Source organism: Cebus imitator, unplaced genomic scaffold, assembly GCF_001604975.1.
Source record: "Cebus imitator isolate Cc_AM_T3 unplaced genomic scaffold, Cebus_imitator-1.0 Scaffold494, whole genome shotgun sequence".
Classification (NCBI taxonomy): Eukaryota; Metazoa; Chordata; class Mammalia; order Primates; family Cebidae; genus Cebus; species Cebus imitator.
In genome coordinates, this window is record NW_016107809.1 from 711,226 (window position 1) to 737,373 (window position 26,148).

General features: G+C 41.8%; 1 protein-coding gene across 2 annotated transcripts in view; it reads right to left on the reverse strand.

The window, feature by feature from the left end:
- HGD (homogentisate 1,2-dioxygenase) overlaps positions 1–26,148 on the reverse strand; it is a 56,726-nt gene that overhangs the window by 8,874 nt on the left and 21,704 nt on the right. Inside the window, exons 5-12 of one of the 2 annotated variants that reach the window (XM_017513529.2) lie at positions 16,167–16,226; positions 14,367–14,458; positions 11,779–11,813; positions 10,873–10,952; positions 10,202–10,301; positions 8,269–8,393; positions 5,562–5,666; positions 2,347–2,473 (exon numbers count right to left, since the gene is read on the reverse strand). In XM_017513529.2, coding sequence (XP_017369018.1) covers positions 2,347–2,473; positions 5,562–5,666; positions 8,269–8,393; positions 10,202–10,301; positions 10,873–10,952; positions 11,779–11,813; positions 14,367–14,458; positions 16,167–16,226 — 724 coding nt within the window. The remainder of the gene's footprint in view (positions 1–2,346; positions 2,474–5,561; positions 5,667–8,268; positions 8,394–10,201; positions 10,302–10,872; positions 10,953–11,778; positions 11,814–14,366; positions 14,459–16,166; positions 16,227–26,148) is intronic. The other variant, XM_017513531.2, reaches the window with a different exon arrangement.

Here is a 26,148-nt window from a genome sequence, read left to right on the forward strand (position 1 = left end):
AGCTACTCAGGAGACTGAGAGGGGAGGGTCACTTGAGCCTCAAGGGTGGAGGTTGCAGTGAGCTGAGATTGTGCTACCTGCCCTCCAGCCTGGGTGACAGAGTGAGACCTCATCTCAAAAAAAGGCAGATTCTGAGGTTCCACCTGAAAGCTAATAAGCTCTTTGGAAGTAAACTCTGAGAATAAATGTTTAAGAAAAGGCTAAGTGATTTTTATACCCCCGAATATTCTCAAAGTGAGGCCGCTAGAACACTAGCATCAGCATCACGTGGAAACTTGTTAAAAATGTGAATTCTTAGGCCCTATCCTGGATGTACTGAAGCAGAAATTCTGAGGATGGGGCCCAGTAATCTGTTTCAACAAGCCTTCCAGCTGACTCTGATACATGGTAAAATGTGAGAATCACTACAGGCACACAGAGTAACCTCAATAAAAGAACAAGAATGAAACGGTGAATTATTAAGGAGTAGCATGTGAAGTACAGACTATAAGCCAGGGCAATTTTCTCTCCTTGACAACAGGTTCTCTAAGCCACTAACTTCCAGGAGGAGAAAAGTTAGAGTCTTTAGTAGGTTTGACATTTTTTAGAAAGGACTTATGATGCTATTTGCAAAATAGCTAGTGTCTTTGCAGTGGTAACTGATTATTTTCTTTTCTCTACCATGATGGCATCATCTAAAAAGGGGGATGCTGGCATTTGACCATGGAGCGGCCTTCTTCAATCCTGAGGGCCTTCATTCCTGATGCTATAAAATAGCTAAATTGGCCATTCAGTGCACTGTTGTATTCTGTTGAGCCCTGGCACCTGGGAACTGGTATATACAGAGAGGGACCTCATATAAACAGAAGGCCCTGGGGTTTACTAAAGAAGGGAATTTGTTTTCTAGAAAGTCTCAGATGGAATGCCTCTTACAGTCTTTCCAGAACTCTATGTACAAAAAATGCACACTCCAGGAAGTAGAATTGCATATTGACCTTTGGTTGGATTTTCAGCTAGCTATTGCACACTTAAAACTGTCAACCTCATTAAGTACAGCCATGAAGTACTTTATTTATTTTTGTTGATGCATTCACTTATTAAAAAAATATTTATCAGAAGCATGCTATGTATCAGAGACTATGCTAGCCATATCAGTTAGTGGTCATGAGTGTGTGCTCTGGCATCAGCCTCCAATTAAATCCTGACTTTACTAGACTTGCTGTGAGTCCTTGAGAGAGTTACTTAATCCTTGTGTCAGTTTAATCTCCTGAGAAAAGGGGGGGACAATAATACTACCTGTGTCTTACAACTGTTATAAACACTTTGAGTTAGTCTTAAGAACTTATACAGGGCCATAGAAATTGGCCAATAATTATTAGGTACTACTAATAATAATATTAATAAAATAAAAATAGTAATTTGTTAGGTCTTGTACTAGGCAACAAATGCTCTGCAGAAACTCTTTCCAGAATAGAGTCCTTTCCCTAATGTAGGCTGCAGTCTGCTTTGCCCTGCCAAAATGAGTCACATTTCTCTCCCCCTCCCCCCTTTTTCTTTTTCTGGTTGTCTGAACCATACTTAGGTGATAAACTTTCCCAAAACAACAGACTAACAATCTTCCCAGCATTCCCCATTCCCAAAAGGAAACATCCAAAATGTGAGGGAACTTGTTTAGAAGACTTTCTAACAAGGCTTCTAATTTTTACCAGTCTCTCTGCCTCTTATGGGACAGAGAAACTGGGAACTAGTCTCAGAGTCAATGCATCACTATTGATATAGTTTGAATGTATGTTCCCTCCAAGTCTCATGTTGAAATGTAATCCCCAGTACTGGAGGTGGGGCCTGGTGGGAGGTGTTTGGTTAATGGAGGCAGATCCCTCATAAATGGCTTGATGCCACCATGACAGTTATGAGTGAGTTCTTAATCTATGAATTCATATGAGGTCTCGCTGTTCAAAAGAGGCTGGGACTTTCTCCTTTCTCTCTTGCTTGCTCTCATCACATGATATGCAAGCTCCCGCCTTGCTTGCCACCATGATTGTGTTTCCTGAGGCCTCATTAGAAGCAGATGGCAGCACCATGCTGCTTGTACAGGCTGCATAACCATGAGCCAAATGAACCTCTTTTCATTACAAATTATGTAGCCTCAGGTATTCCTTTATAGCAACGAAGAACGGACTGACACAACTACCATCTCTTAAAGAGATTAAAGCTTGGGGATCAGCACTAGACACTGTGAAGCAGGATCCTGAATTCAAGCCAGGGGAGGTGTCCAGAAACAACCTAGGCATTATTCCCAATGTGTAGTGCTCACTGCTTTGTTGTCTCTTTGGCTTGCAAATGTGGCTCCCTAAAAGAGAGACTTACTATGGTAATAAGGAGGCCTGAAGGTCTTATCAGCAACCCCCCATCGAGGTGGGAAGATGACAAAATCAGCGATGGCCACTCCAGGGCGGACAGACTTAGCAGTCAACACTGTGAAAATGGATGGGTCCTGTGAACACACAAGGAGAGACTGAACGCACAATGCAAGAGTGGCAACGGGACAATGACACACATTTCATGCACACTTGAAGGTGTTTGCAAGTGATAGTCTAATTTCTTTTCATTTATTTACTTTGATTCAACTTTTAATTTCAACTTTTATTTTAGATACAGGGATACATGTGCAGGCTTGTTACATGGGTATATTGTGTGATGCTGAGGTTTAGGGTAGGGATCTGATATATGGTTTGGCTGTGTCCTCACCCAAATCTCATCCTGAATTATAGTTGCCATAATCCCATGTTGTGAGAAGGACCAGGTGGAAGGTAATTGAATCATGGGGGCAGGTTTTTCCCATGCTGTTTTCGTGATAGTGAACAAGTCTCACGAGATCTGATAGTTTTATAAAGGGCAGTTCCCCTACACATGCTCTCTTGATTGCTGCCATGTAAGACATGCCTTTGCTCCTCCTTCACCTTCCACCATGACTGTGAGGTCTCCCCAGCCATATGAAACTGTGAATCCATTAAACCTCTTTTTCTTTATAAATTACCCAGTCTCGGGTATTTCTTCACAGCAGTATGAAAACGGACTAATACAGGATCCCATCACCCAGGTAGTGAGCATAGTAGCCAATAGGTAGTTTTTCCACCCTCCCCTTTCTAATAGACTCCAGTGTCTATTTTTTCCATGTTTATGTCCATGAGTGCTCAATGTTTAGCTTCCACTTATAAGTAAGAACACGCAGTAGTTTTCTAATCCTGCATTAATTTGCTTAGGGTTATGTTTTCCAGATGCATCCATGTTGCTGCAAAGGGACAGCCTAGTTTCTGATCAAACAACAGAAGTCTGGGCTTGTCATCAAGGTGCAGTAATCACTCATGACTTTTTCCTCTTGCTGTGCTTGAAGTGAAATGAATTAACACCAGCTAAAAGGATTCTGAGCTGCTTTTTCACCCTGCTGAGCTTATATTACATGCAACCTACTACCCTGTGGGTCTGAGAACCAATGGTGCCTCAGACCCACAGGGTAATAGGTTGCTTCTCAACCTCAGGTCAGGGTGGCTACAGCTGAGATGTGCAGCAGAAGGGATGCTCAGAGCAAGGTGGAAATAGAAATAAAAAAAAATCCAAGTTTTGGTGTAGATGTGCTTCTCTTTGGGAGAACACAAAGATTCCAGATTGTATCCATTGGCAGAAAAGTCTGAGAAGTGGTTCATTGCTTTCTTTGTTTGACTTTCCAGTCTAAAATACATCATTTACAATACTAGTCTTCATAGTGGTAGTGTAGAGATGGGACAGGCTGAGGGACAAGATTATGCTTTTTAAAAATTCTTCAGAATTCTTTAGTAAAAAGATTGAGATTCAATTTAATTGAAATCAACAATCATGTTCCCTTTCAGAGGCCATGCAAGAGTCTGGGGATTCAAAGATCATGGGGACTGATTCCCTGCTTATTTAGCATTAATTGGGGGAAGGGGGTGGGCAGCTAATTCTCCCTGAAAGGATCAAGGAAGGCTTCAAAGAGGAGGTGACATTTGAGGTAGGTCTTCAAGAATGAACAGAAAGAAAGAAAAAGACAGAGAGAAAGAAGAAGGAAGGAAAGAAGGAGCACATGTACTCTTGAACCTAAAATAAAAGTTTAAAAATAGAGAGAGAGAGAGAGAGAGAGAGAGAGAAACCTGCACATGTACCCTTGAACCTAAAATAAAAGTTAAAAAAAAAAAAGAAAGAAAGGAAGGGGGGGTGGTGGAAGAAAGGAAGAAAGGGAGGAAGGACTAAGGAAGTGAGAAGGGAGGGAAATGACATTTTAATCACAGAAAACACATCAAAATGCACAGATATTTTGTTAAGAGGAGAGAAGGCTAAAACCCCAATGCATTGACAGAAGGGAGAGGGGCAAAAGATGGTACTAGAAAATGAGTCCAGGGACAGATGGTGAACAGCATCAAACACCACGCTTCAGAGCTCAGACTTAATCCTAAGCCATGGGAAGCCTGCAAAGGTTTTCTAATGAATGCAGTGGTGGCATGATCAGAACTGAATTTTGGAAAAATAACTATAGCAGCAGTACAGAGAAGACTGCACCTGTGTAAATTCAAATAAAAATACACGCAACCCTTAATGCTGTGAGAGTTAACATTTCTTCATCTGTCATGGGAAATGGTCTGAAACTATTAAAGCAAAGGCAGTGAGGCACAAATAAAGCTTTATCAGTGTCTCAGGATCCTTTTTCATGCTGTTTGTTTGGGGCCTGACGTCTCACTTTTCTTTTCCCCTTTGCTTTTATTAAGAGTTGCTGCTGTTCAGAGAGATAGTTTGGTTCCCCCAAAGATAAACTGAACTGGCTCAGGATAATCTTTTTGCCTCTTGAGACTCTGACTTCTGCTCTAATTATCCTTCCACTCTGTGTGTGAAGTTAATCACTTATGAAGTGGGTTGCAGAATGAACTGCCCCCAGGATCTCCGAATCAGCACCTTATTAAGTATGAAGGGTCTTGCGGGCCTGCACTGTAGACCAGGGACCTATTTGTGGTCCCCTAACTGACTGAAAAATATGACCAAGTGTATGCTCTAGAATTTCTTTGGTTTAAATTCAAGCACTGAATGTTATGAGTCACTTTAGAAGTGGGCTATCCGCCCTAACACTGCCAAACACAGCCAGAAATGGAGGCACTGGGGTGAGCAGTCAGAGATCGTAGAGGAGGCTCTGGAGCTGTGATGTCAGAGACTTCTCCAAATTCATGAAGTTTCTTTCTCCTCATTTCACCACCGACATTAACACTTGGTTGTTTTTGGGGGATACATTTTCTACAAAGAAACTAAGTATTTAACCACTTAGTTTGGCAAACACAAGCCAGAGTATTATGAACCCTCTGTAGAGAACGAAGCTGTGTTCACAGGGGAGCGTTGAGTATCTGTCTTGGCTCCCCTACTAGCTCTGCTATTTACTCCTTCACCAAAGGACAAAAGACTATCTCTAGGGCTTACAACAGTGACATTGGAAATGTTAGATCTGTAATTGTCAGGGGTCTACTGTGGACTCCCTCCACCCAAGGATTGTCTCATCCCAGGGCCCCTACAGGGTTCACACTTACTGCATGGTCAAAGGCCACCGAGTTAATAACCATGAAATTCTTCAGGTTGTATTTGTAGGGTGTATAATTCCCATGCCAGGCCACAACATTGAATGGGGAGACATCCTAATAACAAAAAGCAGGAAAGGATGATTTTACCATCTAATGCTTTTGTAGCTGTGATCCCACAATATGTACTGGGTATACTTCTCTCTTCTTTTGATTTGATTTTGTTCTTGATTTAATTTTACTGTCCTTTGGGAGAAGTATAACCGTGAATCATTTTGTGGTTGCTCCACATGCCCTCCACTTAGCCACCAATCCTTTCTGGTTCATAAGCTGCAGCTGCCTTCTGATCACACATGCAGCAGAAGCACAGCATATTCTCCAAGTATTGCCTTTTCAACAATTTTTAACCTAACTGTGAGGATCTGTGGATGTCAGCAATTCTCAAACAATCTGGGCTACCTTCTGTTTCCTGGAGCAGAGAGTACCTGCTGTGATGTTTCTCCAGGTAATTTCAGCCTAGAGGGGCTTGCAATAGACACAGTGCCTGGGTTGGTGAGTCCAGGAGAGGAGAGAAGGCCTCTAAGAGTTCCAACTCCAAGGACTTGAGACTTCAGAACAATCCTAACATAATACTTCTTGGTCCTGTCCTGGAGTAGAAGAGGATTAGTGTTCTGCCATAGGAAGATGGTCCCTTCTGTATCTATGGGTATGAATGCTCTAAAGATTTTAATGGAGCCGCAAATCATAGAGGCATGGTCAGGGTTAACTGGAATGACTAGAAATGTTGAAGTATCTGAGCATAGCAACAGTGGGAAGACACTGCCATTCCTAGGCATGTGGAATAAGGAGGAAAATGTTGTTACAGAACTTCAGCAAGAGCTTGAATTATAAAAAAGGGGGATACCCAGTGGTGTGCTGGTAAATATTTAACAACTAGCACTCTGAAGAAAAATATAAAGCATTGACATAGAGTTTACTGATTTCTAAGGTGTATATAGTCTCATCATGATCATTTTCTTTTTTTTTTTTTTTTTTGAGACGGAGTTTCACTCTTGTTACCCAGGCTGGAGTGCAATGGCACGATCTCGGCTCACTGCAACCTCCGCCTCCTGGGTTCAGGCAATTCTCCTGCCTCAACCTCCTCAGTAGCTGGGATTATAGGCATGCGCCACCATGCCCAGCTAATGTTTTGTATTTTTAGTAGAGACGAGGTTTCACCATGTTGACCAGGATGGTCTCGATCTCTTGACCTCGTGATCCACCCGCCTCGGCCTGCCAAAGTGCTGGGATTACAGGCTTGAGCCACCGCGCCCGGCCATCATGATCATTTTCTAGCTACCAATGTGACATCGCTGAATACAGAGTTGGACAGAAGTATGCAAATCAGCTTTTGCAAGTCACTATGAATCAGCTCCAGCATACCACTAGAGCTACCCAACAGGAGCTCAGGTCATATGGGGGATGCAGCTACTGCCAGAAACACATTCCTAAACAGGGAGGAAGCAGGGGAAGAAATATCCCAATTGTCTTTCCTCTTGCCTTCCAATTTCCTGGGGGTTGAACCCAGCAGAAGCCACCTGGTCAGGTGATACAGTCAACCTTCTAGGACACAGGTCACGGCAAAGAGGGAGAATGGATCAATGGGGACTCACACAGAGAATAACCAGCATAGGGTCCACTTGGAAAGTGCGAACCTTTCTGGAGGAGCTGCTGGCTGCTTCTAGAATTGTGGTCCTCTAACAATTACATATAAACAATGATTTGGGGAACATGCTTAAAATGAATGTAGGTTTTCATCCCTATCTCCAGAGGTTATCATTTTTGCAAGGCTAGAGTAGTATCTAAGGATCTGCATTTTAAACAAGCCTCCTTGAGGGTTTCTGATGCAAATAGCCCCTGAATTTTGAGAGATCCTGACTCAGAGAATGTAAGGATGACAATGTGTCTGCTTCGAGGGTTAATTTCTAAGTGCCAAATTGGTTGACCTCAGCTGGTTGGCATTATCTCTGGATGCTGCCTAAGAAGAATAACATACCTTGGAAAATATAAAGAATAAGTCAAACAGACAAAATGAAGCAAACAGATAATGCTAAACATAAGAGATCTTTGGGTTCTTCTTCTTATATGATTATTTTATTCTAATATATATTCAGCATGTTTAGTAATATGTTATAGAGTCCATATGGCATTGTTATTATTATTATTATTTATTAATATCTGTGCCTTTGCTTGGTGTCCTGAATTTGCCAGCCTGGTAGTATAAACCAAGCCAAGCTAATTAACTGAATTCTACTTGTTTTGTAGAATGGCCTGTATTTGAAATAGGGTGCTATTGGAGAATATAAATCTTGGACGATCTGTTGTTAACTCATTTCCTTATGCTGCCCATATATTATGTTTTCCATACCATTTATAGAGACCTGCATATTGCTAAGATTTTCATTGCTTGGTGAGTAGAAAGGGCACAACCTTTGGAGTCAGAGAGATAAAATGCTGGTTCTGCCACTTACTATGAAATTGGTAAGCTATTTATCATTACTGGCCTTTTTCATGACTATGAAAGTATCATTGACTATAAGAACTGTTGATCTTATTTGCAGTGCCTTAGTGGTATAACAATGAAAGGATATATGTAAAGTTTCTAACATTCACCTTGGCAATCAGTAAGTGCTCAATCACTATGCGTTTCCTCCCCTGCCTGCCAACCCTCTTACTTTACCTGTTTGGCAGCAAACAGCTTGCCCTGGTATTTATTAATGACAGTGTAACCAGATGGTACTTTGCGATCCTCATACCAGGCAACGGGTATCAAGAAATCACGAGGATTGGCCAAGCCATTGGCCCCTAGAATACAGTAACCCAAAAGTCTTTTAGAAACTTCCAAAACATAGGAAAGATGCCTTGCACTGCATGAAGAGAAAGGCTTCCTTTCATGTCAAGAGCTACTCCACAAATTGCTTTCATTGCCCAAAGATTCACTGGATTTCCAGTTTGGTACCTTTTAGGAAGACTCAAGGAATCTGGTCAGAAAAAACATTCACAAAAACCAGCATTACCTTCTAAGATTGTGGAGTGACTATGGTTAACAAAACCATCTTATATGCATTATCTTATCACTACAGGGGAGGGGAAGGGAAGAGAGAAAGAGACAGGAAAAGAGGAAAAGGGAAGATCTGAAAGAACTTCAGAACTTTTTCTTTTCAAGGAACCATTGAATACTCTAGAACTCACTGACAGTCCTTGATCTCAGATAGGAAGGATTACAGGCTGTTGCCTTAGGCACGCCTCTCTGCTCCTTAGACAGAACTCAGATTCCAAGTCTGTAAAACTGCTCTCCAGCTTGAAAAACCTGTCTGCCACTCAGGAAGAAGAAGTATTTAGGACTTGCCTGCTTACCTTTGCTTAGCAGTGAGTGTCTCCTCCAGAGAAAGAAAATAAATCAAAAGACCAAACATGAAAAACGTAAGTGCAAAAACAATTTTAACTCTGAGAGGAGCGAGCTGAGGAGTGTTTTATCATTTCCAGCTCCTGGGGTTAAAAAAAATAAGCCCCTGGCTGGTTAGTAAATTATAGATATTTTCCAGAGGATACATGTTCCATGGAACCTGGAGGCTATGCTGACTGTATAGCAGCAGGAAGCCAGAGCAGAGTGGGAAGAGTGGGTGGTGAACAGGATGACAGACGGCCCACCATGGCTCCAGCTGCCTCTTGCTGCCTCCCACCTTCCTCTGCATATTTGGATTCCTCAGGGGAGTTGACCAGAAGGCACACACTGGCCTGTCCCTGTTTGCTCTAAAAAGCTGTTGACAAGGAAGGGAAGAACTGGGAGGTGTGACCAAAGAGGAAATCAGGGCCAATTTTCCCAGCCACTCCTTTCGCTCCAAGAGGCAGTCTGAGATCAACCCCTCCTAACATTTTCACTTCCTCAAGCTTGCCAGAAGAATGGGTGTTGGGGGCAGGGGCCTTGGTTCACTTTTGAATATTTTAATCTGCCTCCTGGGGTATGGTTTCTAGATCCTTCATAGCACTGAGTGATATACTTTTTTTGACAGCTAAGTGTGTGGATTTGGTGGGGTATACACAGAGGTTCATAGACTATGTGTCACCCAGTCCATCCCTCCTTTCCATAGGAATACAGCCCAGGCCATTTTTACGGCCTTTCCACTTTATTGTCTATAAACAACCCATTAACTGAGCAAAAAGATCTTCCTCCTAATCACAAAGCTTATTCCCACTTGTATGCTTTTGCAAAGCTGTTCCCTTTCCTCTTTACTCTCCTCAACTTTTCGTAAAGAATTAGTCAAATTCTCATCTCTTTTGTGGAGCTGTTTCTGGTGACCCTGGCCCACAGTAACCCAAACTTCTACATTTTTTCCTGTACACACTGTGTGTGCAACCAGAAATCTACTACATGCTGTCTTTATCTCCAATGTTTATATACTATTCTAGAGAGATTTATAATGGATTGGTTTGGGTTGCTTTCTGTTTTGCATGTATTTTATGGAAAGATGCTTGGCCTGGAGAAGAATTTATCTAGAGAGAAAAGTGGAAGTTTGAGTGAGACAGTCCAGAGGGAAGGATGTTTAACTTTTATGCAATTAGCTGTGTCCTATATCTCAAGTGAGGCTTAGAGGCTTGTAATGAAGATTTACCAATTGGTCCAAGGTCAGGTAACTCAAAGTGGACACCGTAGACCTCCAAGATGTAGCCCCTGGTTTCCTCAAACACATCTATGCTGAACCGCATTCCTCTCTGGAATGGAAAGTAGACACTGGTGTGCCCTCTGAAATCACAGCTGTAGTTATAAAGAAGATGCCCAGAGCCATAGCCAGTCCCACATGCAAAAATAAAGCTCTGGTTTGTTGAGCTGACTGAGAGGTGACCAGAGCAAAGATGAGTTAAAAAGCAAAACTTAATTCCTAATCACATATGTGACCCAAGCCAATTCTAGTCTACCCTCTCATTGGGTCCAGAGATAACGATAAGCCTGATTTAGTCACATTAAAAAAAAAAAAAAAAAGTCAACCTTCACTGTTTCTACTGCCATTAGTGGGAATAGGGCCTTATCCAGACTGTATGTAAATATTTAGTAAAGTGCAGTGACAAGTGGTCTGTGCTTTAGAATTATGTGCTATATTAAAACAAAGCAGGCACCCAAGCTTGCTTACTCTTCAGCACATGGAACCTTCTGCATAACTCAAGCTCCCTCCTCGTTGCCCAGACATGACAGAGAAATTTTAGAGTTGGAAATAGCAGCAGCTGAAACATCTGACTGCTCCCAAATTAGTGAGAGGCAGGGAAGAGAAGGGGACACATCACCAACCTGAATGACGCAGATCTCATTGGGCTGTACAAGCATCTTGCCAAACTCGGTGTAAATGAGAAGGTTCCCTTTCTGGGGAACTGACAAAAAAAGACAGGGCAGTGGTGAGCAATTCTTTTGGTGTGATAACCATTTCACGAACAGGAAAGGCTTAAGGGCTGCATTTGCTTTTTCATTCCAAAAGAAAAGAGCTTTATTGAGTCTCTTGGAGGAAAGGATATATTCTGACAAGTTAGATTAGCTATTTTCCTATCTAGAAGAATGTGAATAAAACAATGACTCTGCTTTTGTTGTCACCAGGCAAGGAACTTGTATATGCACAATTTTGTGATATGGCCAAAAAGGGGTAGCAGAAATAGGATGGAAAGTCACCCATTTCTGTTAGTTGCAGTGAAAGGCTGACGTTTGCTTATACAACGTATACACCAAAATGTTGACTCCAAAATATTGATACTAAAAAAACCATTAAATGTAACAGGCAGACCAGAATAATCTCTGATAGACTTTACATTTTAGATGGTCTCATGAAAATTTGAACTTAAACTGCAGTTACTAATGATAAATGGGCTTTTACTGAGTGAGTTCAAAGGCAAATACAGTTATCTTAATAAGTTAATCCCATTAGTATTAGTCTTCCTTTCTTTTCAGCTGCCCAGGTCTCCCACATCAGAAAGGTCCAGAAGAGGTGGGCAAAGACGGAGAGACAAAGAAATAGAATAGGGGCTCTGAGGTACACTAGAAATCTTTTCCAGACCACTTGTGGCCTCTAGACCTCAGTCTCTGGATTGCACTAAATGAAATAAGACAGATTGGAGAATGAAGGAAAGTAATATGCATAAAATTAGAAAGCAGCTTGTGGCTAGGGGTCAGTTAACAGTGAGGGGGTCTGAAGTCTTCAGAACTCACCAATCAAGAAGTCCCCATCTGAATTGTAAAAGCATCTGAAACATAGAGAGTAATTCCTGTGATTTTCAGTTTTAACATTATCTAGACAAATTAATTCATAACACAAATTATTGTTTAGTACCTACTCTGCACCAAGCTCAGAGCTGGCTATAAAATGGGGAGCAAAATGACTCAGGTACTGCCCTTGTGGAACCTGGAGTCTAGTGGGGAGTCAGAGAGCAATCAAACAATTACAGAACAAAATCATTGCAGCAATCAAATAACTGCAGAACAAAATCATCATTGTAATGGCCCTGTTCAAGGGAATGAAAGAATAAGGACTTGGTTAGTTTAAAGAATCAGCAAAGGCTTCTTCAAAGAAGGGACACATTTGACCAGAGATCTGAAGGCGTTATCTAGGTGAGGTTTGGAGAAAGGAAAGAATGTTCCAGACAGAAGGAACAGCAAGTGCAAGTGCTCAGAAGGAGAAGGGCATGTGGCAGGTTGAAGGAAGTGAATGAAGGCCAGTGCAGCTCAAATGGAGACAGGGGAGGTGGCCTAATATGAGATTTGACCCAAAGAGAGGCCTCCAGAGCCTTGCCATGGGGGTGTGATCTTGCCCCTGATTCATGGCTCAGGAGTTAAATGTCTTACACCACAGGTCGCTAGCCAGAAAATGTGGAGTTGAGCTTTGGACACCAATGGTCCAGTTCCAGAATTAGCGTATAATAAGGGAAGAATGCCATTTGCATACTTGCTTTGCAAAGCCAGTTTATAAACTCCTCTACTTAGGAATTTTAAGCTTACACAGAACTATTAGCTGAATCCAAAGTCTGTTAGCTTGACCTGCCACTAACGGGTGAACCTAATGGAAACTCACAGAGTGACCTGGGACTCAAGAACAGCCCTGGAGAACCTTAGAAATTAAGGATATTCAAGAGCACATATTCTTAGGATCTCCTGAGGGCTGGGTCATAGGTTACTTGTCACTCATATTTGGCTTAGAATAAATAAACTCAAATATTTTACATATTAATAGTTTGACTTTTTTGTAAACAATAATTTGGCACCTGGACACAAAAGGCCTCAGAGAATACTCAGAACCCTGAGGGAGTTGCCTGAACTCAGAGCTACGGTACCAGCAGGGGCTCATGGAAAACCCCTTCAACTTTAGGCTTCTCCTCTGATGGAACTGTTAAGTCCCCCTGAGCCCTGTTTTGTTGATGGTCCTTGATTTATTCTGAGCTTTTTTTCTTTTTCCTCCTAGGAAGTTTTTGTTTAGATTCCTAATTCTAGTTCACAGATGCATTCTAAAGGATTTTTTCCATTGTCTTTTTCTAAAGACAAGAAGAATGACCCCCTTTTGGGTACCTTTTGGTTTCCAGTTTGGAGATGCATTCTAAACAGTCTTCTCCATTGTTTTTTTCTCCCCAAATTTAGCTCAATTGGCTTGTCTGCGCATTTGCGTAAGAAATTGAACTGTCACTTTTACAGAGAAAGGGCATTTTGTTCCTCCCAGCTAAAAGTCACCTTGGGTGTCTAGGGGCTGAGTTGCAGTGTCTGGGGGATTAATCCCCTGTGATGTGCAGTGGCCCTACAGGGAACCCCCCCACAAAAAAAAAGTTTAAAAAGGTTTGTCCTAGAAACGCATATAAGAGCTGATTACTTGGCATTTTGAGGCCTCTCCGAGGTGCTAGATCTCTGGAGAAAGAAACTGAGACACAAAAGAGGGTGAAAACAACTCCATGGTGAAACACTGTGGAGTCCTGCCCACAAATGGTACACTGATCCACCACCCAAACAACTCCCAGGCCACAGTTCAGTTCCTCCTTTTAAGAAAAAAAGTGTGGGAAACAATCTAAGAATGAGGAAAGACACGGAGAAAGGTGCCTCTACTTGCAAGCGTTTGTGTAAAATGGAAAAGTTCAAGGGCATGCCAGCGTTTCTAGTATTCCTGTACTAGAAACTCCTAGTTACATATTAAACTGATGGGAAAACCACATAATTCAGCGCCCAAAGGTCAACCTGCAACTACAGAGTTCCTAAGTTCTCCAGTTCTCTGTTTTCTTTTCTTTCTCCTTTAAATGTGCTGTTATTTTTCTACTGAGACAAAAACACTGTTTGGATCTAATGTACACCCTACATGTATTGATTGATGTCTTATGTCTCCCTAAAATGTATAAAACCAAGCTGTAGCCCAACCACCTTGGGCACATGTTCTCAAGATCATATTCAGCTGAGGTCACTCATATTTGGCTCAGAAAAATCCTTGAAGTATTAAAAAACAACAACAAAACAATATTTGGACTCAGAGTCAAATGCCTTTCAATCTACTCCTACATTCCAGGGCTCCATCCTCCCTTTTCTGTTTACATTGTTATGTGATGTTCTTGTTTATATCACGGGTGCCAGTCAAGATAAATACCTTTTGGCTAATTTATTATCATTGTCAATAAATATATATCAATATTGCCTTGAGGAAAAACCCAATAACAAAAACAACTAAGTATGTGCATATGTGACTTCACAAGAGCAAGATCTGGAGTTTACTTTCTGGCCAACAGCCCTTAAGGGATGGGCATGTTCTAGTCTAGAACTTAGCCACTTACCTGTTCTCCATGGAGGTATTACAGAGGAAAATGTGGATAGCAAGCCCATTGTTAGACTTTATGTCTCCAGCTCCACACAAGGTGTGCAGGCCCTGGGAGAGAGCCACAGGAGAGGGAAAGGTTAATGTGAACGGTGCCCAAGAGACAGCCCTTCCACTGGTCCCTGATGGTCATGAAGAACATTTCTACTAGGGTCTTCCCTTTGGGACCAGTGGGACATTTGGAATCCAGGCAGCCTCTGAGAAGCCTGAATTTACTGATTCATGTTTGGTAGTTTGTGGTTTACCCTAGTCTCCAGGCATGGCCTAAATCTGGGTTGTCTTAGTGGCTATATCAGAAGAACTTACAGAGCATCAGTTCATTACTTTGTATTTTATCAGTTTGATGCTTGACATCAACTGGAAGAAGAGAGTCTGTTGGAGGTACCATCAGGCATCTACGAGGCTCAGGGAGGAAGGTTGCAGCATCAGGGAACCGTTAAGGCCCCTCAAGTACACTCCACTATGGGCAGCCCTCTGCTTATGAATAGGGTTGGCCTAATCTCTCTGGAACAGGGCAGACTGCATTCTGACAGACTGCAATTCTCTCTTCTGTGTGACCAGATGATGCACAGTGCAAGAAACCTTAACACATGGGCCTTCTCAAAGCAGCTCTCAGCCCCAAACCTGCAGATGGAGAGCACAAAGGAGGGAGCTTTGCTCCTCCAGATATCCACAGTTCACACAAGAAAGGGGATGGGGCTACCATTTTGTATTTTAACTAAATTTGTAAGTTTAGGGTATATTTAAGTAAGTCTACACAGGGTTTGGAGCACTTAATGAAGATGAGAACTTCAAGATGATTCCAACAATTTATCCTATGGTTGGGCACTTGGACTGTCCCTAAGAAAGCCATGAGCTGAGGGTGGTCTGCAGAGCCCTCCACCGGTTGCTTTGAGCCCCACTTCCTTAGAGATCCTTTCTCCTCTCTCCAAGATACTCCTTACTCTGGGCAATTATTCCAGTATTCCTAGCACCTATAACTACCGAACAGAGCTTCCAATCAGCATTGCACTAACTAGAGTTGCCTTGCTGAGTCAATGCCATTCTAGCCCAATCTACTTCAGGAAGATAATGAACTTGGATGGGAAATATTTTCTATTTATTTTTGCTAATCTCTGAGTGAAATTTATCATTTCCTTCAACTAATATGAATGTAGGCAACAAACCATAGCAGGATAAGAAGTGCCTATAACTTCATCAATGATAAAAATAATGGATATCACATTATAGTTGTTATAGATACCTCAAAGTATATTTATGCTCATACCATAATTATTAGATGTTTTCCATAGATATTATGATTTAGCACATTAACAAGACAGAATATATATGACTACAAATCAAATTTGTTTTTAATGTTATTTTTGTCATTATATTTCAATATCATTAGCTTCTTTGTAATTTTATATAATTTATTTTATATATTTATAAACAAAGACATCATCAGACCATCAAAATAAGCAAAAATATTCAAAGCCCCTGTTCTAGACAAAAGAAAGGAGCTTAAGTAGGAAAATGTTCAATTGCCACTGGCCTTTCTGAGATATAAATAGTTAATGAGTACCCTTTGGTGTCGGGGCCATATGGTTTCTGTAAGTAAGACATTCCTCCGCAAGCCCCCAAAGCATATGCAGGTGGTTTTGTATCTGCTGCCTCCTGATAGGGCTGCTTCTGCTTGGAATTCAGCCTGCATATGGTTGGCTCACTCACCACAGAAGAGAGGAGAGCAGTAGGAGGCGCATAGTTAGGACAGACTTACACTCACAAAGTCCACTTTCTTTTGAGATGCTTTTGGAATCTCAAATGGTTTCCATCTAAGCTGGAAAAAAATACACATACAGAAAAATTACTTCACAAAGGGAAACCATAGACCTTCTAAATAAATAGCATCAATTACACAGAAGAGAAAGGAAAGCTGCTCCCTCTGTGAGGCTCTACTTGTGATTTTGTTATTTTAAAATGATTATCCATCATTTTCTTAAAGGGACTCTGTTAGTGTATATGTTATTTGTGCACGCACACGTGTGTGTGTGCGCGCTTAAAACTATATGAATATAAACTGCTTTTGTTCCTTGGCACTTTATAAAAATAAAAGAAAACCATTGCTTCCTCTTTTGGAAGCTATTTGTTTCTTTTAACATTTTGCTCAGGCACATCAGTGAGTTCTGACTGATGCTGCTTTTTATGCTATTTATAATCAGCTCCCTTTCCTGGCATGCCAGTCTCTCTGTGTGGGCTCCTGACACTGCAGGGGAAGGTTCTACTTCTACTTCAAGCCCTTAGAGTTTTAAATTATTTTTTTTTAAGAGAAAGAAAGAGCACCCAGCTGAGATTGGATTTGGTAAATGCCGTACCAGGTTCAGCTGCTTCATGAAACCCCACGTTTGTCCCTAGGCTGCCTGACAGTTCAGTTTAAATCACAACAATCTTTAATTTAATAATGAAGTGATCTAAGGAAGTAGGGAGGAAAATCAGCAAGTTTAGGCACTTCTTGAAGTGTCAGCCCAGTATTTGTTAATCAACTTGGCAGCAGGCCTGACCTAGCCAGACTGGCAGCTGATAAGCCCAGCTGCCACATCGCATGGAGTGACCTGCACCCTGAGGACCAGCTCCATTGGCTGCAGAACCTGGTCAAGGTGGGCTTGGCAGGGCTTCCATCAGGTCATAGGGCTCAGCTCATTCTGTATTTCAGGAAGCCAGCCAGATGGGAAAGGAAGCAGCAAGTAGAAAAGGCAGCCCTGAGATTATTCTGCCTCTCTGACATACACTGTCAGGCAGCAGCCTTCATTTCTTCAAAGTAAAGCAGGATGATCACATTCTAAGATGCTTAAAAGGGATGTAAAATGTTGATTTGGGAAACAGTGCTGCAATCATGCTTCAGAAAAAAGAGATGCTTTAGGACGAATTCCATTAAGGGTGGTATCTCTTAGGGGTGTAATGGGGGACCTGAGAGCAAGAATCTAGGAAATAGTTTCTCAACCCTGGCACTATTGACATTTTGCACCAAATAATACTTTGTTGTTGGGAGGTGTTTGGTGCTTAGCATCATCCATGGCCTTCCCCCCACTAGGTTCCAGTGGCATTCTACCAAGTTGTAACAACCAAAAATGTCTCCAGACATTGCCAAACATCACTTGGGGGGAGATTTTCCCCCAGGTGAGAACCAGTGACCTAGGAGGATATTTCCCTAACGTCAGGAAGTGCCACAGCTAAGCACTGCTGGGATTTTTTTTAGGGGAAGTTCTGGTCTACCACTAACCATTACCTGCTGCTTCATTCTATAATAACAGAGTAGAGTTTTTATACTCAGGAAGATTGTCAGGAAGACAATACTACCTAGAATCTTAGTTTCAAAAAGAAAATCCAGAAAGAGTCATCTTTCTAGATTTCCCAGTAGAAGGGATTTAAGTATCAGATCAATGGTTGTCTGGGTAACCTTTTAAGCTCTATCCAGAGATTCTCAATCCTGGCCACACATGAGAATCACATGGAGAACCGTTGAGACAAAGACCAAATTAAATCAGAATCTGTAAAGGTGGGGCCCAGGCACTGGTATTTTATAGAAGTTCTTCTAATGTGCAGCTAGGGTTTAAGAATCAGCACACCCAACCCAGAGGTTCTGTGATTCTTGGATTGATGAACCAAACATGATACTCAGAAAAGTCCACCCAGTCAACCAACCAATTAGTCAACTAAAGTCTGCCATCTTGGGCCATATGTGGTAGTGACAATGCCAGTTGCTAAATGGCAAGAACGATTAATTGGTACAAGTCTAAGGATTTACAAATCTAAGGAAAAGGTGATCAAGAAAAAAGAAGAAAGAAGAAAGAGAAAGAAGTATCTGTAACTTTATCAATGATAAAAATAATGGATATCACATTATAGTTGTTATAGATACCTAAAAGTATATTTATGCTCATACCATAATTATTAGATGTTTTCCATAGATATTATGATTTAGCACATTAACAAGACAGCAAGAGAGAAATCCCAGTAGCAGGGGGTTTGCTGCCTGGTTTGTTGGACTGGGTTTGTTCATCTGCCTGATATTAAAATATCTGTTGTAAGGCCAGGCATGGTGGCTCACGCCTGTAATCCCAGCACTTTGAGAGGCCAAGGCAGATGGATTATGAGGTCAGGAGTTCAAGACCAGCCTGGCAAACATAGTGAAACCCCATGTTTACTAAAAATACGAAAAATTAGCTGGGTGTGGTGGCGCATGCCTGTAATCCCAGCTACTCAGGAGGCTGAGGCAGGAGAATCATTTGAATCTAGGAGATGGAGGTTCCAGTGAGCCATGACCTCACCACTGCACTCCAGTATGGGTGACACAGTGAGACTCGACTGTGTCTCAAAAAAACAAAACAAAACAAAACAAAGAAACAAAAAAAAAACCCTGTTGTGAGTATAAATAAAGTCCTGGCCCTCAGAGAAGGCATTTGTCTTCTGTGAGTGGGAAAGACTGAGCCAGAGAGATTGATGGGTTGACTAGGTCAACTAGTCATTTTTCAAGGTCTTCTGTAGCACATCAGTCATCAAGTAATGAGAAGAGAGAGCCTGGGGTGGTGGATGAAAATGCAACTACATTTCATATTGATGGGAGCATATCTTCAATATGGCTCACAATCTGGAATAACCAATGACCTTGATGAACCTTCTCTAATCCAAAAATGATCCCCACCAAATGACAGAGATGGTACAGAGAGGGGAGTCATTTATCTGTTGGCCCTGATGGCAGAGGATTATACAGAGTATAATCATACTGGGCCTGTATCATGAAGGATAATAAAATCCCCAAGGTGGTTCTGATAAACTCAGTACTCACAAGAGAAAACCAGCTTTGGATTCGCGGGCAAAAGATTTTGGTTAGGAGCTCTGATGTGATATTTCGGTAAATGTGAGGAGGGAGATCTGGGGAGAGGATTAATAGGAAGAGTCCATAGACTGCATGGTAGAAACATCTACTGAAGCTAGCTGCAGCTTCATTGTATGCTGTGGAGCAATAACTCTCTGATCCAAGGCCAGACCAAAAGGACAGTGCACTGGGGACTTGGGTTTTGCTACTTTCTCTGTTCCCATGTACTCTGTGATCTTCAGGAAAGCCATTTTCTCTCTCCAAATTGTGTTTTTTTCTTACATATAACAACGGGGTGCCGGTGAGAACTACCATTCCATAATTCTCTCCAGAGAAGAACCTCTGAAAGAAGTAAAGGATGCTTGCTGATTGATTTAGTTCTTGCTACGGGCTAAGTTGTGTCCTCTTCCAAATTTGTGTGTTGAAGCCCTAATCTCCAATGTGACTATATTTGGAGATGGGTTTTAAGGTTAAAAGAGATCATAAATGTGGGGCCCTAATCTGATAGGACTGATGGCTTTGTAAGAAGAAGAAGAAATCTCTCTCTCTGCATGCACTTAGAAGATATGCTATGGGAGGGCATACTAAGAAGGACCGTCTTTAAACCAATGAAGAGTCTTACCAGATATCAACCCTGCTTATACGTTGGACTGGGACTCCCAGTCTTCAGAACTGTAAGAACATTTCTGTTGTTTAAACTACCCTATCCGTAGTATTTTGTTATGGCAGCTCGATCAGACAAATATAGTCCTACAGCTTTTTTAAAGTTTATTTTATTTATACTATTGTTAGTTTCTTCTATATAGAATTTACTTATTAAACATTTCAAAAACAATAAAATCAATTGTAATGCCCAGTGCAATAGCTTGCTTATAGTAGGCATTAATATTTGTTGAATAACTGAATGGATAAATGAATCTAAGACACTGAGAACATTGCTAAAAACAAGACTAAAGCAAATTTGTGAGGTCTTTTTTTGGGGGCGGGGACCGAGTCTCGATTTGTCACCCAGGCTGGACTATAGTGGCGCAATCTTGGCTCACTGTGTCAAATGATTCTTCTGCCTCAACCTCCCAAGTAGCTTGGACTAGAGGCAGATGCCACCACACACCGGCTAATTTTTGTATTTTTAGTCGAGATGGGGTTTTGCCATCTTGGCCAGGCTGGTCTTAAACTCCTGACCTCAGGTGATTCACCCACCTTGGCCTCCCAAAGTGTTGGGATTACAGGCATGTGCCACCAATCCTGGCCTGTGAGATCTTTTGGAAGTCAAAATAACATTCAGGTAATAGCTATAAAATGAAATATTTCTAAAAGTCCACAGATTATTTCTAAAATATCGGTTCTTCATACATGTGTAAAATCATCACTTCTTTATTTTTTTTCTTTTTTTACTTGTTTTCCAATTCTGTTTCTTCTGTAGATCACTTCTGTATTTTTTCTGACCTTCTGTTCAGTTGTCCTATCAACTGTTGAGAGAGGGGTGTTGAAGTCTCCAACTAAAATTGTGGATTTGTCTATTTTTCCTTTTAGTTCTATTATTGCTTCACATATTTTACAACTGAAATCTATGAGTTCTATAGGAAGATAAACTTACTTGCTAGAAACGAGGTGGTCAAAACTACTTTGAAAGCATCTTTAAGGGTGTCCAAAGTTAGAATTAAAGATTATTTAAGACTACCAAAAGAGGAAGACAGAATTGGTGGCAACATTTGGTGATCAGGATTCAAAATTCATGCTCAGAGATGAAAAGGAAATATTAGATAATTGGCCTATGTATTTCCAGTTAGAATACTGGGAATTGAGCTAGATGATCCAAATATCCCTTTCAAAGTGGAGATTCTTTGATTTACTGAGACTCCCTCTATAATTACTGGACTCAACTAAATTGGATAACTTGGGTACTCTCAACAACACTGGCTGAGAATAGCTAGACATATCATTAGAAGTCAGTACCACCTATCTAAGAATTTTGAAGTAACTTCTAGGTGAAATAGTCTTCATAATGTGCATATTAGTCTGTTCTCACATTGCTATAAAGAAATACCTGATACTGGGTGATTTATAAAGAAAAGAGGTTTAATTGACTCACAGTTCTTCAGACTGTACAGGAAGCATGATGCTAGCATCTGCTCAGCTTCTGAGGAGGCCTCAGGAAATGTATAATCATGACAGAAGGTGAAGCAGAAGCAGGCATGGCTTACATTGCAGGAACAGGAGAGAAACAGAGAGAGAAAAAGAGAGAGAGAGAGAGAGAGAGAGAGAGAGAGAGGTGGGAGGTACCACAAACTTAATTGATCAGATCTCATGAGAACTCACTCACTATCATGAGAACAGTACCAAGGGGGATGGTGCTAAACCACTCATGAGAAACTGCCCTCAAGATTCAATCACCTCTTGCCAGGCCCCACCTCCAGCATTAGGGATTACAATTAGATATGAAATTTGGGTGGGGACACAGATCCAAACCATATTATTCTGCCCCTGGCTCCTCCCAAACCTCATGTTCTTCTCACATTTCAAAACATAACCATGCCTTCCCAACAGTCCCCAAAAATCTTAACTCATTATAGCAAAACTCAAAAGTCCAAAGTTCAGTGCATACAGAGAACTCATCCCAAGGGAAGAATCAGGGAAGAAGGAATGCAACCCCTGAGAAGCATACCAATGTATAAAAACCCCAAGTCAAAGGTCAAACCATGCACTTGATTTCTCAAGTCACTGCCTTTGCCCTCTTCCAAGTGGACTTTATTATCTTCTTGCTCTAAACTTTTAAATAAACTTTCACTGACTTCAAAATATACTATAAGGCTACAGTAATCAAAACAGCATAGACCAATGGAACAGAACAGAGGCCTCAGAGGCAATGCCACACATCTGCAACCATCTGATCTTTGACAAACCTGAAAAAACAAGCAATGGGGAAAGGATTCCCTGTTTAATAAATGGTGTTGGGAAAACTGGCTAACCATGTGCAGAAAGCAGAAACTGGATCCCTTCCTGACACCTTGCACTAAAATTAACTCCAGATGGATTAAAGATTTAAACATAAGACTTACCACCATAAAAACCCTAGGAGAAAACCTAGGCAGCATCATTCAGGACACAGGCATAGGCAAAGACTTCATGACTAAAACACCAAAAGCATTGGCAACAAAAGTCAAAATAGACAAATGGGATCTAATTAAACTCCAGGGCTTCTTACAGCAAAATAAACAATCATTAGAGTGAACCAGCAACCAACAGAATGGGAAACAGTTTTCGCCATCTACCCATCTGATAAAGGGCTAATATCCAGAATCTACAAAGAACTAAAGCAGATTTACAAGAAAAAGACAAACCAATTCAAAAGTGGGCAAAGGATATGAACAGACTCTTTTCAAAAGAAGACATATATGAGGCCAACAAACATATGAAAAACTGCTCATCATCACTGGTCATTAGAGAAATGTAAATCAAAACCACATTGAGATACCATCTCACGCCAGTTAGAATGGCGATCATTAAAAAATCTGGAGACAAGAGATGCTGGAGAGGATGTGGAGAAATAGGAACACTTTCACACCGTTAGTGGGAGTGTAAACTAGTTCAACCATTGTGGAACACAGTGTGGCGATGCCTCAAGGATCTAGAAATAGAAATTCCTTTGACTCAGCAATTCCATTACTGCGTATATACCCAAAGGATTATACATTGTTCTATTATAAAGACACATGCACACGTATGTTCACTGTGGCACTGTTTACAATAGCAAAGACCTGGAACCAACCCAAATGCCCATCCATGATAGACTGGACAAGGAAAATGTGGCACATATACACCATGGAATACTATGCAGCCATAAAAAATGATGAGTTTGTATTCTTCGTAGGGACATGGATGAATCTAGAAACCATCATTCTGAGCAAACTGACACAAGAACAGAAAATCAAACACTGCATGTTCTCACTCACAGGTGGGTGTTGAACAATGAGAACACATGGATACAGGGAGGGGAGCATCACACACTGGGGTCTGTTGTGGGGGTTAGGGGAGGTGTAGTGGGGGGTTAGGAGGTTGGGGAAAGAGAACATGGGGAGAAATGCCAGATATAAGTGATGGGGGGATGGAGGCAGCAAACCACCTTTTCATATATATACCTACGCAACAATCCTGCATGATCTGCACATGTACCTCAGAACCTAAAGTACAATTAAAAAAAAATTTTTTTTAAATGTCTAAAGTTCAAAGTCTCATCTGAGACAAGGTAAGTCTCTTCCACCTATGAGCCTGTAAAATAATAAATAAGTTAGTTACATCCAAGATACAATGGGGGTGTAGGCATTTGATAAATACTACCATTCCAAAAGGGAGAAGTTGGCCAAAACAAAGGGTCTACAGGCCCCATGCATGTCTGAAACACAGCAGGGAAGTAATGATATTTTAAAGCTCCAAAACAATCTCCTTTGACCCCATGTCCCACATCCAGGGCACTGGTGTGAGGGGTGGGCTCCCAAGGCCTTGGGCAGCCCTGCTCCTGTGGCTTTGCAGGGTTCAGCCCCTGCAGCTGTTCTCAGTGTCTGCCATTGAGTGCCTGTGGCTCTTCCAGGTGCACAGTGCAATCTGTGGATGGATCTACCTTTCTGGGCTCTAGAGGATGGTAGCCCTCTTCTCACAGCTCCACTAGCAGTGCCCCAGTGGGGACTCTGTGTGGGAGCTCCAACTTCACGCTTCCCACTCCCACACTGCCCTAGTAGATGCTCTCTGTGAGCACTCTGCCCAGCAGCTGGCTTCTGCCTAGACATCCAGGTTTTTCTATACATCCTCTAAAATCTAGGTGGGGGCTCCCAAGCCTCAACTCTTGTATCCTGTGCACCTACAGCCTTAACACCACATGAAAGCTACCAAGGCTTATGACTTGCACCCTTTGAAGCTATACCTGGATCCCTTTGAGCCATAGCTGGAGCTAGAGCAGCTGGGATGCAGGCAACAGTGTCTCAAAGCTGTGCAGAGCAGTGAGGCCTGGGGCCTGGCCCACAAAACCATTCTTCCCTCCTAGGGCTCTGGGTCTGTGATGGGGGGAACTGCCCCAAAGGTCTGCAAAATGCCTTCAAGGCCTTTCCCATGTTGTCTTGGCTATCAGCACCGGACTCTTTTTTACATATGCAAATTTCTGCAGCCTGCTTGAATTCTCCTGAAAATGGGCTTTTCTTTTCTACCACATGGCCAGGCTGCAAAATTTCCAAACTTTTACACTCTACTTCCCTTTAGATATGAGTTAAAATTTAAATATAAGTTTAAATGTAAACTTATTTTAAAATGTAAGTTCCAACTTCTGGTTATTTATTTGCTTGCACATGTGAGAATAGGCTGTTAGAAGCAGCCTGGTCACATATTGAATGCTTTGCTGCTTAGAAATTTATTCTACCAGACACTTTAAATCATCATTCTCAAGTTCAGAGTTCCACAGATCCCTAGGGCAGGAGCACAATGCAGCCAAGTTCTTTGCTAAGGCATAACAAAAGTGACCTTTGCTCTAGTTCCCAGTAAGTTTCTCGTTTTCATCTGAGTTCTCCTCAGCCTGGACTTCATTGTTCATATCACTATTGGCATTTTTGCCACAACAATTTAACAAGTCTCCAGGAAGTTCCAAACTAATCCTCATCTTCCTGTCTTCTTCTGAGCCCTCCACTCTTTCAACCTCTGCCAGTTACCCAGTTCCAAAGTCGCTTCCACATTTTCAGGTATCCTTACAGCAATGTCCTGCTCCTTGGTACCAATTTTCTGTGCGTGTTTGTTTTTGCACTGCTATAAAGAAAGACCCGAGATTGAGTAATTTATGAAGAAAAGAGGTTTAATTCTGCAAGGTGTACAGGAAAAATAGAAGCTTCTGCTTCTGGAGAGGCTCAGGAAGCTTTCAATCATGGCAGAAGGCAAAGGGGGAAGGAGGCATCTCATATGATGGAAGCAGGAACAAGAGAGAGCAGGGGAGGTGGTTGCATGATGGGGTGGATTTCTCATGAATGGCTTAGCACTACCCTCTTGGTGCTATGACAGTGAGTTTATGACATACTCATGACAGTGAGTTCTCATGAGATCTGGTCATTTAAAAGTGTGTAGCACCTCCCTTGCTCCTGCTCTGTTGCTCCTGCACCTGCCATGTGAGATGCCTTGCTCCCCCTTTGCCTTCCACCATGATTGGAAGCATTCTGAGGCCTCCTGCGAAGCAGAAGCCTCTATGCTTCCTGTACAGCCTGTAAAACTCCGAGCCAATAAACCTCCTTTCTTTGTAAGTTACTCCGTCTCAGGAATTTCTTTATAGCAGTGCGAGAATGGATTAATACAATCTATTAACAGTTGCTAGCAGAGAGATCCAGGGTAATTTGTGGTGGTGAGTTTCAGTCCAGACTAAGAAAGATAGGGGGGATTAAAATAAAACAGTGGCTCACTTGAATTCTTCAGAAACTCTGGAAATTTGAGGAAAAAATGGTAGCATGAAGTATGTGAAGAGAAATCATGCTTTGGTTGATCCATTGGAGTTCTTTGAGGTAACAGGCAAGAATACAGGTAAGGCAGATCCAAGTCACTGTAATTTAGATTTCTAAAAGTCTTTCAGGCCGAGAGTGGTGGCTCATGCCTGTAATCCCAGCACTTTGGGAGGCCAACGCGGGCAGATCACCTGAGGTCAGGAGTTCGAGACCAGCCTGGCCAATATGGTGAAACTGTGTCTCTACCAAAAAAAAAATATATATATTAGCTAGGCGTGGTGACAGGCACCTGTAATCCCAGCTGCTCAGAAGGTTGAGGCAGGAAAATTGCTTGAACCCAAAAGGAGGAGGTTGCAGTGAGCTGAGATCACACCACTGTACTCCAACCTGGGTAACAGAGCAAGACTCCATCTTAAAAA